We start from the raw sequence: 16,212 nt of genomic DNA on the forward strand, positions 1-16,212 counted from the left end.
ACATGAAATACTAAGTACATAATAAAACTTCTGAACTTTGCGCAGAAAAACGTTTGCCTTTGGGTTTTCCAACTCCTGCAGTGTAGAAACGTTCAGCAGTCATTGCATTAGCAAGCTTTTTTCCACAAATGCCTTTAATTCAGCCCGTTTCTGCTCAGGGGCGGGCTCACGTTCACCACTCCCGTCTCGCAATCTCTATCGGGCCCGACAGCAGCGAGGCCACCTTTTGTTTCACGGGGGTTCTGCTGCGGGGGGCCCACGGAGCAGCTGCCCGAGCAGCGCCCTCCTCTAGTGGGGCGCTCGCACCCACGCCCGGCCACGAACACGCGTGGGGCGACGTGGCTGGGGGCGGGGGGGGCCGCTGCGGAGGAGGGGAGGGAGGGAGAGAGGGCGAGCGACCCGGCCCCGCTCCCCCCCTCCGGGGCTGCCCCGCTCGGCGGCCCGGGGAAGGAGGCGCCGTCCCAGCCCCTCAGGCCGCGGGGGCCATTTTTAAATGCCTCTGTCAGGCAGCGGCGGGGGAGCAGGTGCCGGAGCCCGGGAGCTCCCTGAGGCGCTGAAGTTGCGGCCCCCGCTCCCTCAGGCGGGGCAAGGCGACCCGTCGCCTCACAGGCCCCGCGGCCAGGGTGGAAGGGGCACTAAAAGCCTCCGCCGCGCCGCTGAAGGGCCACAGAGACCCGCCTGCCGCTCGCCCCCACAGCGGGGAGTCCCTCGCATTTAAAGGGCAGCTCCGGGCGGAGGGATCCCTCCACGGCGTGAGGCGGCCGGGACTTCTTCTCCACACACAGGGCCGGGTGGCCCGAGCCGCGGGGTGGCCCGAGCCTTGTTTTCTCTCAGCGAAATCCCTCCGCCGCGGCGCAGCGCCGCGCTGAGCGGTCATGGGAGCTGCGGGGCGCGCTGTCCCTCCTCCGCAGGCGAGGCGCGGAGGCTCGCGGGCTGGCGGCCGGCCTCTGCGCCGACCGGTGTGAAGCGGCGGCGGGGGGAGGAGGCAGGGAGCGGCGCAGGGCGGAGGGGGGGTGTGCAGTGTTTCCTTGCGAGTGGTGTATCCTTCCGCGGCGGCGGGCGTAAGGCAGCGCCTGTCCGCGGTGTTCCTCCGCCGCCGGGAGCGCAGGGGCAGGCGGCGTCTCCCCGGACGGGGCGAGGAGGTCGCGGGCTTCGCCGGGAGAAAGAAGAAGAAACTTCGGAGCGCGGTGGCCGGCGCAGCGGCCCGGCTGGCTCGGCAGGCCGGCGGAAAGAGGGCTCCCCGCAGAGAAGAAAAAAAAGCAGGAGGAAGCGGCGGCGGCGGCGGCCGGTCCCTGCCGCCGCCCCACGGGGTCTCTGCGAGGGAGCCCGGGGGACTCTTTCTCGCGGGGCTCGGCGGAGGGATCTCTAGGCGGCTCCCCCCGTCGCCTCCCCCCTGCGCCGCTCGCCCCTCTGCGCCGCCATCTTGGATTTTAATCCGCCATTTTTTTTCCTCCCCCCACTCGGAATTATTTTTTATCACTATCGCTGCTTTTTTTTTCCCCTCCTCAGTTTTCCTCCCCCCTCCGCCCCTCCCTCGCTCAGTCTTCGCTTCCCCCCCCCCACCTTCCTCCCCTTTTTTCCCCTCGCTCCCTTCCCTTTGATGATTCATTTTCCCCCAGTGGCGGCTGGGGCAGCGCCGGCGGCGGCGAGGGACCCAGAGCGGAGGGCAGCCGGGAGGTGAGAGCCTGTGTGTGTGTGTCGGGGGGGGGGGGGGGGCGCGACTCCCGTGGGCCCCGTGAGCAGGGTGCCCCCGCGCGTGGGAGGCGCCAGGGGCAGCCTGTCAGCGGGCGGTGAGGCGGGGGCGCCGGGGGCTGTGAGGGGGCTGTGCCCCTCAGCGGGGGGCAGAGCTGGGGGGGCCGCTCCGTGGGGCGGGCAGCGCCTGGGGAGCGCGGCGGGGGAGGGGGCGTGAGGCCCCGTGCCCGGTGTCCTGCCCCGCGGCCCGGGGGCTGCCCCCCGCCGCGACCCGGCCGAGGAGGCAGCGTGCGAGGCCGCCGGCGTCCCCCGCCGCCTCGGGCAGGGCGAGGGTGGCTTTCGGCGGCGCTGACAGCCGGGCCCCGCGCTGCGGGGCGGTCGAAGGGGGGGACCCGCGGCCGCTCGGAGAGAGGGCCGTCTGCAGGCGGTGCCGCCTCCCCGCCGCACCGAGGGCCGGGGGAGGTGGGGGGCCGCGGCGGGGCTGGGGTTTGATGGCGGCGCCGGCGGGAGGCGAGCCCTAGGGGGCAGCACGGGGCCGGGGAGGCGGCGCCGCCGCCCGGCACGGCCCGGCCGGCCCCGCTCCCCCTCCGCCGCCCGCTTCCCCCTTGGGTCGTCGCTGGGTTTTGTGCGAGTGGTGTCGGCCTAGGGAGGCGTGCGGGGAACTTGAGGAGGAGGCTGTTAGTTGCTTGGCAGTTCGTGGCACTTCTGGTGTTAGATGGCTAGTGGTCCCGGCGGCATGGCTTTGCTCTGAATGAGCCGTAATAGGAGTTTCAACCCGTGTGTGTACTGCTGGGTTTTGAGTGACCATGCCGGGCTCAGAGCTTGCTGTAATTAGATCGAAACGCCTGACATCTGGGGGTTTTTGTGTTTTTTCATTGGGGAAGATATGCTTTTAAGGAAAGGGTAAAGCTCATCTTTGTCCAGCATCTATATCTGAAACTTTAAAGTCAAATTATCTTCAGCACGTTACTCTCTGAGAACGTAAAGTTGTGGGGTGAGAGAGTACGTGGTGTTTTGTTGAGTTGTATCACAGGCAGTATGAGAACCTTAAGTACATAACTTGCTGTAGTTTTCTGGTGGGTTGAATTCAGTGCAGGGTGGCACATACGAGATGGCAATCTGATCAGAGTGTTTAATAGTGTAACTATAAATATATAGTGGGCAGTTTTAATCAATGAGGTTAAAATGTATTATAGAATAAGTTCACACAGAGTCACGTCCTGTTTCCATAATCTGGTCACTATAGCTATGGATGCACCCTCTTCTATTTTCATTAAAAATGAACTTTTGTCTTGAATTCTTTAAGCCTTCTTCTTTGCAAGTAACACTGTGTGAGGAAATCAAGACTTACTTGATTGAAAAATGTGATTTCTTTGTTTGTCGTGGTATTTTGTTATTGGAGCCAGATAGACATACACAAACATCTCTGCTTTATACCCATTTGAGTTCGCAAACTGGAAAATAAGACTTATTTAAAGTAATTACTTAATGCATTGCATATTAAATGAATAAGTGGGATGATGTATCCTTGCATACTCAGTAACAGGACTGAACAGGGCTCTTGAATACTTGTTTGCTCTGTTAGCACGGTCTTATTACAGGACTACAATTCCCAGAATTCTTTTCACTTCAAACAGCATTGTGCTTTAATGCAAGACAGTTGCCCAAATTAACATAGTAAGTGTAAGGTGTGATCCTTCTGTGCTAAACAGTGAATCCAGAGCTGTGGTTTGAGAATGCAAAGCATTTGGGAGCAGTGCCAGCTTAAGTGCTTCTGATCACTTCCCTCACCTTGTCCCTCACCCTCCTGTAACATCCTCTGGTACCATGGTTCAAGCCAGCAAGGTTCAGACTCTTCTGGTGACTCCCCTGATTCGGTCACTGCTTGACTCTGCAGTTGTTTTGCTGGCGCAGAGGGAGGGTGGCATGGAAGTGGGCACAAGCAGGCGAGGAGGCAGCAGGGCTGCTTTTGGTCTTTGGTTTGAAGTCTTCATTGAACCGTAGTGCTGTTTGTGCCAGCCATGGTGGGGCTGCCCTGAACTGCTAGGTTCAGCTGAACCTGTGTAAGTCGCATAGCTAAACTGTTACAACAGCTGACACTTTTCCTTCCCCTTTCAGTGGTGCTGCTGCTGCTGCTCCTCCAGTGCTGCATCCCCTCTTGCTCTAGTGCCCATTGGATCCTTTGCTAAAGCTGCTCAGCACATCAAACCAGCAGAAAACTACCTGCTCTCCCCCCTGTTGGGTTAATGAGGTTGAATTGAGTTATGAAGGAAGCCACTGAGCTCCAGAATTGGTGGAAATGTTTGTATGAATTGGGAAGGGCAAGGAAGGAGGTTCTCCCTCTCCTGGAAGCAGTGAGCTTTTGGATGTCTCTGTGAAAGTCTGCTGAACACGGAGTTGCTGCAGTGAGCTGGGGGGATCATGCAGCCTTTAGGGTGCTTTGCTCAGCCAGTTATTCAGCTTCACCTTGAGAAGGCACCCAGTGGAGGAAGCGGGGGGGGGAAGAGGAGAAGGGGCAGCAGCTGCTGAAGCACTTCTGTGTGTGCATTCCCTCTCTGCCACTCATTTGTACTGGTATGCTGTTGCTTCTGTGCCTGTACTGTACTTGGATTAGTATCCAAATTGATAACACAAAAATCACTTGGCTGCAAAAGAACTGGCACAAGAGAAAGTGGGAATGTACAGACTGAGCTATTGGTGGGGGATTGAAGCCTGGGTTTGGGTCAGTTTTGGGTCCATGTGTGCTCTCACAAACCTGCATCCTGGGGCTGCAGTTCTGCCAACAGTTTGAACTGACCTGAGTCAGTTCTGACACAGTCTTACAGCCTCCCACATGCCACTGTAAGTCCATGTCCAGTTCTGCACTGAGGTTATTCTGAAAACTAACTAGCTGAAAAGAAACACTCAAAAAAAATAATTTTTCCCTTTTTTCCTGGCTTAATTTACTGAACCAGTTCATCCCAGGGGCAAAGTAAGTCAAAACTGGGTGTGAAATCAGGTGGCTAAAATAAGCATCTGCAGGGGTGGGACTGAAGTAGCCCTTCCTAGATAGCTTTTATCCTATTGAGGAATTGCAGCCTCAGCTCCAGGATCTTTGAAGTCCCGTGGGACCACCTGACCTTTCTTTAAGATACAACTTTGACTACAGAGATTATGGGAAATTAATCTCCCAAATACCTTCTTTTTTTGTCACCTTCTGTGGTTGCAAAGATCTCTATTTCATGCCTGGTTTTGCTGTGTTTTAGTATCATCAATAATAATTTGTAGTGTAACATATAACATTAGGTTCCTGTTTAAAGTGACACTGTGCGTTGGCTTCACACCATTTGTGAGCCAGAAGCATTCTGTGGCTCCCTTTCCTCTCTGGCTTAATGGTACTTATCTGAGCTGTCAAAACCAAAATAAGATTTGAGGCTGTTTTCAATAACTCCTTAAAACTGTGCAAGTTTTCATTCAGCTCTGATTTTGCTCAGTCTTTTGTATTCTTAGAAACTTGAACACTTTTTAGGAGTGGGTGTTGTTTTTTATTACCCAGATGGGGTGGCTGTAGTGAAATCATCTACAGCCTGGTAATCCTATAAAAAAACTGGTTGCATAGTTTTGGTCTGCTTCCCAAATTCAAAGGTCTGTTGCCTTTTTTTAGAGTCATCAGTAATGAAACATATATCTTTTCTCTTGATACCATTGATTGGTCCCAAAAAGCTGAGGCTGTGGTCATTGGGTCTTTTGTTTTGTTTTTAGGCCACTGTCTTGTTGAGGAAAACTTTTTGCAGCTATAGTTAATTTAAAAAAAAAAAAAAAAAAAAACCAACCCAACCCCAACAACAAAAAAACCCCCAAACCCCCTGGTTTAGATGTTTGAGTTCTTTTTTAAAAAAAAAAAAAAATCAAGAAACTGTATTTTAGGAGGTCCTTTGAGTGCCTGTGTACTGGAGACCACAGGAAAGGGGAGGATGACCCTGCCTGTTAGGAAGCCTCCTGATCCTGTCTTTGCCTGTGTCCTGGAGAGGGATGAACAAAATCCACTGCCTCTGTTTAGAAGCTGTCCCTGTCCTTTAAGTAATAAATATTTATATGCAAAAACTGTGTTATGGAAAACTAAAATAAATGATACTTGACTTTCTTATGGTTATTGATGTATGTGTTTGTATGGTTTAGGGTTTTATTGACTTGTTTTTGTGCAGCTTTTTTCCCCCCCTCACAACAGGACTTTTCTTAATTTATAGGTTTCACAGATGAAAGCCCAAAACCTGGGAGGCTCAGACAGCTTTTGAGGTCTGTTTTAACAGCCATAGAATTTCTTTACTCAAATTCATAGGGATTTACTACACTTTCCAGTATAAAAGGACTAAGACTTTTCATATGTTATATAAATCTGAATGGTACTCTTTAATCAGTCTGGTAAACACTTCTGGATAAATCTGGCTTTGAGAGTATCTTATGTGATGACAGCATTAATCATGTTTGTGCTTCAGTTGTTGATTGGTGCTTCCGAATGTTACTGAAATGCAAATAATGTTCAGAAAGTGTGTTAATAGGTTTAATAAATTTAGAGCCAGGTAAATGAAACTTGACTTTTCATTTTTGAGAGTACCGTTGCAATGAAATGCTAAATTCCTCAATGAGAGGTGCCGAATGCGGTTGAGCTGTATTTTGACATTTGAGGAAATGTGCTCATAAAACTACTGTAATAGAATTATAAAAGGCAAGATAGTTACAAAGAGTAGTGGTATAATTAGCAAAGGGTTAAAACAGCAATGTGGACATGTACATTGAAATAAAAAAGGTCCCTTGGAAGCTGTAATTGTGTTGGTAAACTTAACAGTATAGATAAACCCAAAGTCATAAGTGATCCATGCGTGGTGTTATTATTTGATGGCGGAGCCCTTTAGCAGGAATTTCTAAGTATGTGGAGGTGTAAGTATATTCTGTTTTTTTCTTGAATAGGAAGATGGTGTTCATCTCTTCCTTTTCTCCCTCTGTTCCTAAAGGACTTGTCAGTATGAGTCTGATGTAGAAAGTATTGAGAGCAAATCACATCTGAAGATGTATTAAAGATCACATGGTGCTGATGAGTGGGGCATCTCTTGCTCTCTTTTAGGTTGTCTGTTGGCATCAGCAGCTGTGATACTCACTGGGAAAGAAATCCTGTTTGTTGGTTCTAGCTTTTGATACCATCTCTTGAAAGCAGCGTTTGTGTATTGGGAGAAGGAATAGAGGCTGAAGAAGCACACTTGCAGTCTTCAAGTTTGTCATTTGGCTGGTATTAGAAAATAAAAGGCAGCAGTAGGTGGAGGCAAAGGTTTTCTTCCTCATTAGGCTGCTAGGTAATGATTTTTCACAAGAATGTTTGCTAGGCTTCACTAAATGACTTTTGATTTTGCTTGGGCAGGACCTCTGTTGTCATCTATATCAATACATTTTGCAGCAAAAGCAAGCATTTTTCCTAATGCCTAGTATGGTTTGAGTATTCTTCTGTGGTCACATTTCTTCTTACCTTTGCTATCATACTTTTCTTGTCATTACTGTATTTGTTAGGCAGAAGTGTCTTAGCACAGATAGTACACACCCTCCCCAAACTGGACTTATGAAAGATCAGTTTCCTTCTTTGTGCAGAGTACACCTTTTTCCAGCTGAAAATGTAGCTTTCATACCTGTTAGTTGTCAGAAACACTACTGTATTTAATGTTTTTCCTCCAGATTGTTGCATACCACTATTCATCTACAATTGGACTTCATGGTAGACTTCATTTACATGTACTGCTTTTGAACTGTAGCACACCACAGAGTATAGTTCCTCGTTTACAAAGAGTCCTCATTTACAAAGAGACCAAGACTGAATTTAGTGGAAGTCTTTAATTTAGTTTCTGTTTTAATGCTCTTTATGATGAGTGTTACAAAAATGGGAACAGGGTTTAATTAGAGTATATAGAGCTGTAAAATGAATTGATTGAGAAACAGAAAGAGGGAAATTTAAGAGTGAGTTTGTCATTAAGTGTTTACGTGATAGTTGGTCAGTGCAGATCTTCACACGGTAGCTGTCTTCTGAAAGAAGTTCAGGTGGGATGCTTAACAAAGTTTTGGGGGTTGGTGTTTCTTTTTTTTTCTTCTCCTTTTTAAATGTATGTTATCAGGCAAGCTCTATGAAGAAAAAAAAAAAGTGCCTAGTGTTGTCTAGTACAGGTTTAGCTGCAAGATTTCCAAGGGTTTTTTTGGAGGTACTGTGTAAAAATGTCTATGCATTTCTACATATAGCCAAATGCTATAGGATTTTCCTTAGCAAATTTTAAGTCTCTGGTTTGTTTTCTGAAGGCTGTATCTGGTAACTCCCTAAAGAGTTTTGTCAGTATGCAGAGTGAGTTTTGCATTCTGGTAGCCAAACTGTTCAGTTCCAGCTCTGTTAAAGAGCTATATTAAAGTTTGCTGGCCCAGTAAAATAGACATTTAAGCCTTAAGGTTAAAGCCAATCCCTGGCAGCAAGAAAATTCCTCGTCCACTGAAGTTATCTCAATTCTTTTTCTTCATATTGAGGCAGTAGTTCAGCCAGCTTTTCCTCAGTATGATTCTGTTACACTTTGTCGACAATCTTACTATCCTTCTGTGACAATTTGTAAAAGGTTCTAAAACGTGTAGATTTCTGGATGATAGTTCTAGTAAGATGTTTGAGCCAGTACATCTGTTAGTCACTTGCCTCTAGTGTTTTTCTCTAATACCTCAATCTTCTGAATCTTTGTAAGTAACTTAGTTACTAATCATCTGGCCATAAATATTTCTGTGCTTTAAGTAGCTGGATAACATAGGTGTCTTACAGAAATCCAGTATTTTGCTACTCTTAACTGATTAAAAACAGAATTTCTACAAAAGACACTATTTCAAAACATCTGTTAGTTTGTTGCAAATTTCTTCCTCCAGATTGAAATGCCTGTTACATGATGCCGGTTATCTGCTATGAGCAGAGTATTAATGCTCTTTTTTTAATAACAGTAAAAAGAAAAGGCACAATTCATTTATGAGGAAGCAGTAGGGAGGAGGATGAATTAAAACCAAGTAAATGAATTACTAATGCATAAATGCAATTGTAAAATAATTGTGTAAATCGGTGTCGGATTTTTTCCTGCAAGTTATATAGAGTGAAACACAACTTGTCTACAAAAGCATTAGCATCTTTCTTATAATTATTTATGCAAAAGGCATTGAGACTGCAGACAAAAACTAGCATGTGCTTTGCTGGCCATTTATGTCTGTAAAATTTCAGCTCTATTTGTGACCCCACTTACTACTGGCCTGTTGAGCCAGATGTGTTGTGACTGTTTTTTTTTGTTACATGGAACAGTAAAAATAGTAGCCTGGATCCTCTGGATCATCACTGAGGGTTTTTTGAACTCTGATTTTTAAATAAAGGTTTAACATCTTTCCCCTATGCCCATTCAAAAAATGTTGTCAGTTTTCTGGTTGGTTTTTTTTGTTGTTGTTTTTTTAACTTTGGTTCTTGGAGGATGTTTGTGTAATGCCATTTTTTGCTGTAGAGTTCCAAACAGGTTACAGATTTTATTTATTAGGAAATACAATCTTAATTGGGTGTGTATTTGAAAATACTCCCATTTCTGGAGTCGCATAGCTGTGTGTGTATTTATCTGTGTGTGTATGCCTATATAAATACGTAGGTATATAAGTGTGTAGAGTCCAGCTCTTAAATTGCTAAGGACAAGTCAATTTTATCAGCTTTACAATTCCGTCTTTGATTCCAGATGCGGTTGTAAGTTGTAGGACAATACTTCACCTGTGGATATCTGTATTTGCAACCGTTCCCTGTACTAGTTCTAATGAACTGCTTTTCTTTCTTCCCAATGCAAATGCAGATCACCCTCTTTCCTTCCCCCCCCCCCCCCCGCCCGTTTTTTTTTTCTTTTTGTTAAAATCTGTGTCTTGGAAACAGTTTCCCAGTAAGTTCTAATCATGTTTATATTTTGCTTCCAGTAGGAATTGGAACTGAAATTATTCATCCACTTCTCCAAGCCTTTTGAAAAGTGACTAAATGCAACTGAGTCAGATTGTCTGTGGGAATGAAGTGGCTGGGAGAATCCAAGAACATGGTGGTGAATGGCAGGAGAAGTGGAAGCAAGTCGTCTAATGACCATGCGCAGAATCAGACCAAACTGCAGCATGCAGGAAAGGAGAATCCGAAGACAGGCAAAAATGGAGTTGAGAGAAGATCAAGCAGATGTATGTACATGTTTATGCGACTTAGTGCTATATGTGATTCATCTATCAATTTGCAAGTCAGGCTTCTGTCTTGTCTCAATTCATGAAGGAGGTCTGCATTCAGCATGTAGCTATCATCAGAAGTATTAATTATGTTTGTATTTATTGGATGTGTTAACTCACTTCAGGAATGTAGATCTCTTCAGGTCAGTTTAAAAGTTAAGTGGGAATAATTGGATGTAAATTAATTTTGAACTGGTATAAGTATAAAATACGTGATTGGCACTAAGTAAGAACTAGTGTGATTGGAAGTGGATAACATAATTTGAATTACTAGCCCAACTTCTAGTGAATGCACATGTAGAAGTACACCCCATTTTGAATGAAGTCGCATATATCAGTAGTCATTATGAAACGATTTTAAGGAACGTGGATTTTTATTTCCGCTATTGGTCTGGGATGAAGGACTAAATACAAATTTAGAGTAAGTCCTTTATTCAGATTTTGGGAAAATCAGGTTTGAAATTTTCATGGCTTCATCATGTTTATAGGTCAGAAATTTTAGAGGCAGGCATGACTGAACTGTGTAGTCTGGAAAGATGCTTGTAGTTGGGGAGTGGAAGAGAGAAGGAAACGAAAATTAATTAAAGACACCCATAAAATATATTCTAAAATACTTTCTCTATTGCCTGCTACATAAATAAACAAAAGTGAGAATGAAAAATTAACTGTGCGCCTGCTTCTTCAGGTATTTTATCATCTTCCTTAATTGTTCTGTATTTTTTTACTCCAACCTGTGGCTGTCTGTCCCTGAGCATAGCTGGGCTTTATAACATTCCTTAAATTATATCTAATTTATGCTCTCTTATTTGCAGGTAGCGGTGCTTCAGGATTTGAGGGTCAAAGTCGTTATGTGCCTTCCTCTGGAATGTCTGCCAAGGAACTGTGTGAAAACGATGACCTAGCAACTAGTTTGGTTCTTGATCCCTATTTAGGTTTTCAGACACACAAAATGAATACTAGGTAACTTGTCTTTATTTTTCTAGAAAAGAATTGATCATCTTAGTTGATGTAATCAGAGCAAAACGGTGGAATTTCTTCCACGTTTATGAAGGTCTGAAAAAATGGCAATTTGTGAGTAGCTTCCGCCTTTAAAATAGTGTTGCATGTGGGACCGGAACTTGGAGTTCTGTAGCAGCATACGTTTGTAACGCTGTCACAGGTCTTTCTATTAGCCCTCGTGTGTTTATGCTGTAGAACAGGTTGTTAGTAGACACTGCTTCCTAGCTTAAACAGTTAACTACTCATAAGTTTTAAACCATTAGTCATTTGAAATATTTCAAAGACAGAAGTTAGTGTTTGGGGACTTTTCTGTTCATTTCATGTGCCTGCTTTTTTTTTTTGCCTTTTTTTTTTTCTTACTCTTACAACATCGCCAGAAAGGTACAATTCCTGAGCACTTCAGTGTGGGTGCGACTTGATCTTAAGTTCTTGCAGACCCATGCTGAAGGAATACTACTCAGACATGTCTGTCTGCGTAAGATAAATTAATGTGCACACTGGGAACTTACTTACCAGAATTGAACATACTTTTGCACTGTTGTGCACTTGTCTGAATACTTCTGGTCTAAATTCAGTGTGGTCTTAGGGTTTAGTTGTTGCATGCTTCTTCCTGTTTTACAGACGTACCACTGATTATAAGTATATTCTATAGATCTCTATTAAGCTTTCGTTTGCATACAAGATCTGCATTGCTAGCTTAATGGAGAAGCTATATAGAAATGATAAGTTTCTAAGGACAGGAATTGTGTGCTTGTTATTGTACAATAATAAGAGCTGGGGTTTCCAGGTAGCACATCATGGGAAACAGGCTACTCAACCCTTTAAACTGTTGCTGTGGCTATTTTTAAAAAAGAACAGTTCACCTGTGCAGCACAGTCACATAACCAGAGTATCAATTAAGTAGATTTTTGTGTGTATGTAACAAGCTGATTGCTTCAAAAATGGCTGGTAGATTAACTGGTGTTGTCACATAATGTAAATGGTTGCTGGTATAACCTGACAGCATGAGTTGCACATGAAATTGCAGCAGTGTGGTCCTAATAACTGTAAAGACTTACTCCAAAGAGATTTTTCTTTTTTGCTGGAGGGTGCAACATCCATCTTTAAGAGGAATGCTTGAGTTGTTCCTGTTCCCCCAATGCTATTGGTTACAATAGCACATAGTGCCCAAAACAGTGTCTAGGTAGATACTCTTACAGTTCAGTTTGGAGCGTCTTTGTATTTCCAGCAATTAATCGAGCTAACTACGTACGCTCAAAAGACTTTTTTGTTGCATGAATGGTAGTGCACAGGTTATGCACAGGTAGCTAATTCTTACGCTTTTTGCTAAGGAAATTATGTATTCATTATTTAATAGTTGGAGAAGCTACTTTAAAAAATGTTGTTTTCTGCTACTATGTTTTCAACACCTGAAATACTTTTTTAATTACTAACTTGAATCAAAAGACTACACAAAGGCTATCATCATGTATTTCTTCCTTTCTCAGACTTGGAGAACAGTTACAGGCAGTCTTCAAGGACAATAGTTAATAATCTTGGAGCACTATGGGAAATACTTAGGTGAGGCTTACAACTTCTACCAGAAACACATCATCTTGCCTCTTTCATAATATCCTATTGAGAGAGTTTCTATTGTTGCAATGAATTAAAAGAAAGGCATCAGTATAGTTCTTGTTTATCTTTTTGGTACCGTGATGACATCTGCTTGTTATTGTAGCTGTGACGCTTAGGTCATCTTCCTTCCATCTAGTAAGCTGTAGTCTTTCTAGAGCTCCTGAGATTTATTGTTGTTGTATGGCTTTGAGGGAAGGTGGGGGGAAAGCAAATATGAAAAGGCTAGACCATTTTCAAAATACCAGATGCCAGTACCCAAATACCTGACTGTAGTAGAAATTAGGATTTACAGCTTATGTTTGGGCATCTTCAGCTTCAGTGTGATGAAGTCGTATTAGTTACATAGTTTGTGTATTGAGGTGCACTTAAAATAAAACAGCTGTTTATGATGGCAAGCAAATATTTCCTGTTCCCTTGTTCTGATTTGTTTGAAGATGTTCTGTGGAAGTGACTGTGCCAGCATTCTCTTTGCTGTTGGAAACACATAAGAGGTTTGTATTTTTGCAACTAGCAGCCCAGCATGAGTTGATGACCACTTACTGAAGTTGTACTTTACCTTACATCTGGAAGCCAAGTCTGTATTTTTGTGTGTATAAGTGTCTTCTATATAAGCACTTTCTGTACTTCATTCATTCCTTTACTTGAAGAGTTTGTAAAGACCTCTTGTTTTAACCTGAGTATATTGATTAGAGGAAAAAAAACCTCATAACATTCTAGTAAAATATCTAGATTGTTGTTGGAACGTCTTTGTTTTCCATCTTCTTTATACTGAATTACTGATCTTAAGGTAGAGCGGTAACGAGAACATGATTTTTATTATTTTTCGTTTTTTTTTTTTTTTTTTTTCTTTCCCGGGGGCCATAAAAATAAAATCCTGCAATTCCTGAATGCCCTCCGTCTTGGGAATTGGGCTGTTAGCTCTGTAAGCTGTCAAGTCAGTAATGTCTGAAAGAGATGAAGACTAGTTCTCAAAAGATTACAGTAGGATTCCCCAATGAGTTTGTCCAGTGTTCCTCTGAAATACCTTCTTGTCTCCAGGGATTTGATGGACAGCATAAAGTTTAGCTCTGGAAATGTCTTCAATGGCTTTACTCAAAAGTAACTTTTTTTCATCCTCTTGGATTTCCAAGAGAAAGCAGGTTGTTTTCAGAGCTTCTGGCCCTCTTTACAGGCCTTGTGGTCATTCTTTCATCAAATTGATAGCTCTTATCTCAACAAAATAGCAAGTTAGCAGTTAATTAAAAAAAAAAACCCCACATATGATAGGAGGTATAATCTTGTCAAGTATAGCTGTTCTAAGAGGTTTTGTTGTATCGGACTTTTTTTTTGTGTCAAAGGCTATCCTGGCTGTAAGATTTACTTAGTCTTGCATGCGTGTCCTTTTTGTAAAAACAAAACTGATTTTGCAAGCTGTTACTTCCTGGGTTGAAGGTTGTCTTAACACTACAGGTTAAAACTGACACTTGTAAAACACCAAGTGAATTATTGCTTATCTTACCATCTCTTATTTTCAGATGCTTTTCCCTAGGCTGAGTGCTGAATCTTGAAGTTGCATGCCTTAATGGCTGATCTACTCTTTACTATCTTGCACACAAATGTGTTAGTATTTAAATCTTAAGCCAAACTGCTGATCATACTGCCGCTGTTACCAGCCACTGTTGTTTCCTGGTTCCCTAAAGCATCCGCATCACGCTGGGGAATACTGAGAGCAGTTCCAACGTCTAAGTTTGCAAGTGATTTAGGAAGTCAAACGCATTGTAGTCTGTTTTAGGATATTCTAGGGGTGTTTCCTAACTCCATATTGCTGCTTTCAGTGAAGTTACAAATTGGTGTGTGGTGCAGGTGGTTTTATCTAATAACGTGAGACTAAAGGACCAAGCTTTAAGAATTTCCATGTTTTCCATAGCAAACATGAAGTGTTTGGGGATCGTGTACGGGAAGCTGCTTTCTCTTGACACTGCACCAAGAGCAATTGCTGGTCTTGGTGTAAACAGTCAGTGATTCCTGAACTTCACAGGGTATGTCACTCTTTGTCCCTTAGAGTCACCACTGAGCAATAAAGACAAAAAAGGCAAAGCAGTTCCATATCACTTACATTCCTGGGTCTGTGCTGAATCTCTTCTATGCTCCTTAGCTCATTTCAATATAATAATTAAAGGGCTCAGTATTCATCTTGAATGGGGTTTGGAGGTAGAACAAGTCACGTGGCTTCTGCTAAATAAGGTTACGTGGCCGTATAGTTCTACTTCAGTGTTGTAGCGCTATGGAGATATTGGATTAGAGGTACACAGCTCTTATATAGTGACACCCTGTTTCAAAATGAAGCTTTTACATTCTTCAGACCTTAGTGTCTGTGTACTTTTCAAAATGATTTTGTTTGACTTTTGTGTAAGATCTGCTTTCTCCTTTTTTTTAAATTTTTGCTGATAACTTAATTCAGTAAAGTCCTTTAGCTTGCTCCTGATTGTCTTCCTTCACTATGTGTAATTACACACCGTGATTACATTGGAAGTAACTGTTCTGCTACTGCTGAATGTTTTGGGTTTAAATCACAACCAAAAAATCCCCCCAAACAACCAAACCACCTCCCTGCAAACCAACACCCACCACCTTACTCTTACACAGGTTTTTCTAGTTGCACTTTTAACTTCAATAAAAAGTGTAATATCTCCAAAAGATGGAATGGCTTGCATTCAGTAGTCATGGTAAGTGCTAAATTAAATTTACCATGTAGAGTGTCAGAATAGGAATGAAGGAAATTGTTGGGGTTTTTTTTTTTGTATCCCCCATATTTATTTTAAAAAAGCATTTATTTGCTAACCATATTAAGGAGAATGAAATTATGTGGCTGTTAGAATTTTTTTTACTTCTATTCTAGGCTGTACTGCAGTTTTGACCACACTGGTGCACGTATAGTTTCAGTTCAAGAAATTTAAGTAATGTGGATTACTTTCTTCATTAAAAATGCTGTTTTGAACTTTGGCCTTTAAAGAACATGGGTTTTTTTCCAGATAACAACACTGGAGATTAAACACGGAACAAGCTGATTTTTATATAACTAGCTTTTAATTAAGATACTCATACTACAGGGTTGGGCGGGGGGGGAAGCCAAAATGTACGTTAACCAAATAAATTGTTTCCACTTTTTATATAAGTAGATGATTTTCAACTCTTGTTGTGCTGTCTTGAATGCTTAACAGCCTTGCAGTTTTAGCTTTTGTGCTGAATCTCTGGTATTAGATGAACAGTAACTTGCTGTCTTTCCAAAGCCACTTAAATAAAAATATCATCCAGACAAAGTGCCTGTTGTTAAGAGGCTAATGGGGTGCTGTGTCTTGATAAATTCACTCTTCTTGATGTTCCCTAGTCAGAAGTTAAGAAATAGGTTTAGAAGTATAACTCTTTATCATGCACTGGTACACTATGTGGAGTTCCATACTGGATCTCTTGCAGGATCAATTTATCCTTTTTGTTCAAACTCACTGCTCTCAGTGACTGAGACTGAGCAAGGTACTGTGCTTCTGAACTTACCAGAAACTCTCCTTTAACTTCCTTTATAGGCAAGCATCTCACTGACCTTTGGCTTTATACCTTGGAGTTTCAAGATTCTTTAAGTATTCCCGAGGTAAGAGAAACTTGAGA

At 43.4% G+C, this 16,212-nt stretch overlaps 1 protein-coding gene across 3 annotated transcripts in view; it reads left to right on the forward strand.

The window, feature by feature from the left end:
• Positions 1-1,008: 1,008 nt before the first annotated feature.
• KMT5B (lysine methyltransferase 5B) overlaps positions 1,009-16,212 on the forward strand; it is a 31,364-nt gene continuing 16,160 nt past the window's right edge. Inside the window, exons 1-3 of one of the 3 annotated variants that reach the window (XM_075162908.1) lie at positions 1,009-1,677; positions 9,670-9,915; positions 10,770-10,917. In XM_075162908.1, coding sequence (XP_075019009.1) covers positions 9,756-9,915; positions 10,770-10,917 — 308 coding nt within the window. In that variant the 5' untranslated portion in view covers positions 1,009-1,677; positions 9,670-9,755. Of the gene's footprint in view, positions 1,678-9,669; positions 9,916-10,769; positions 10,918-16,212 lie in introns of those variants that run through there. The other 2 variants (XM_075162907.1, XM_075162912.1) reach the window with 2 other exon arrangements.

Source organism: Calonectris borealis, chromosome 14 (assembly GCF_964195595.1).
Source record: "Calonectris borealis chromosome 14, bCalBor7.hap1.2, whole genome shotgun sequence".
Lineage (NCBI taxonomy): Eukaryota > Metazoa > Chordata > Aves > Procellariiformes > Procellariidae > Calonectris > Calonectris borealis.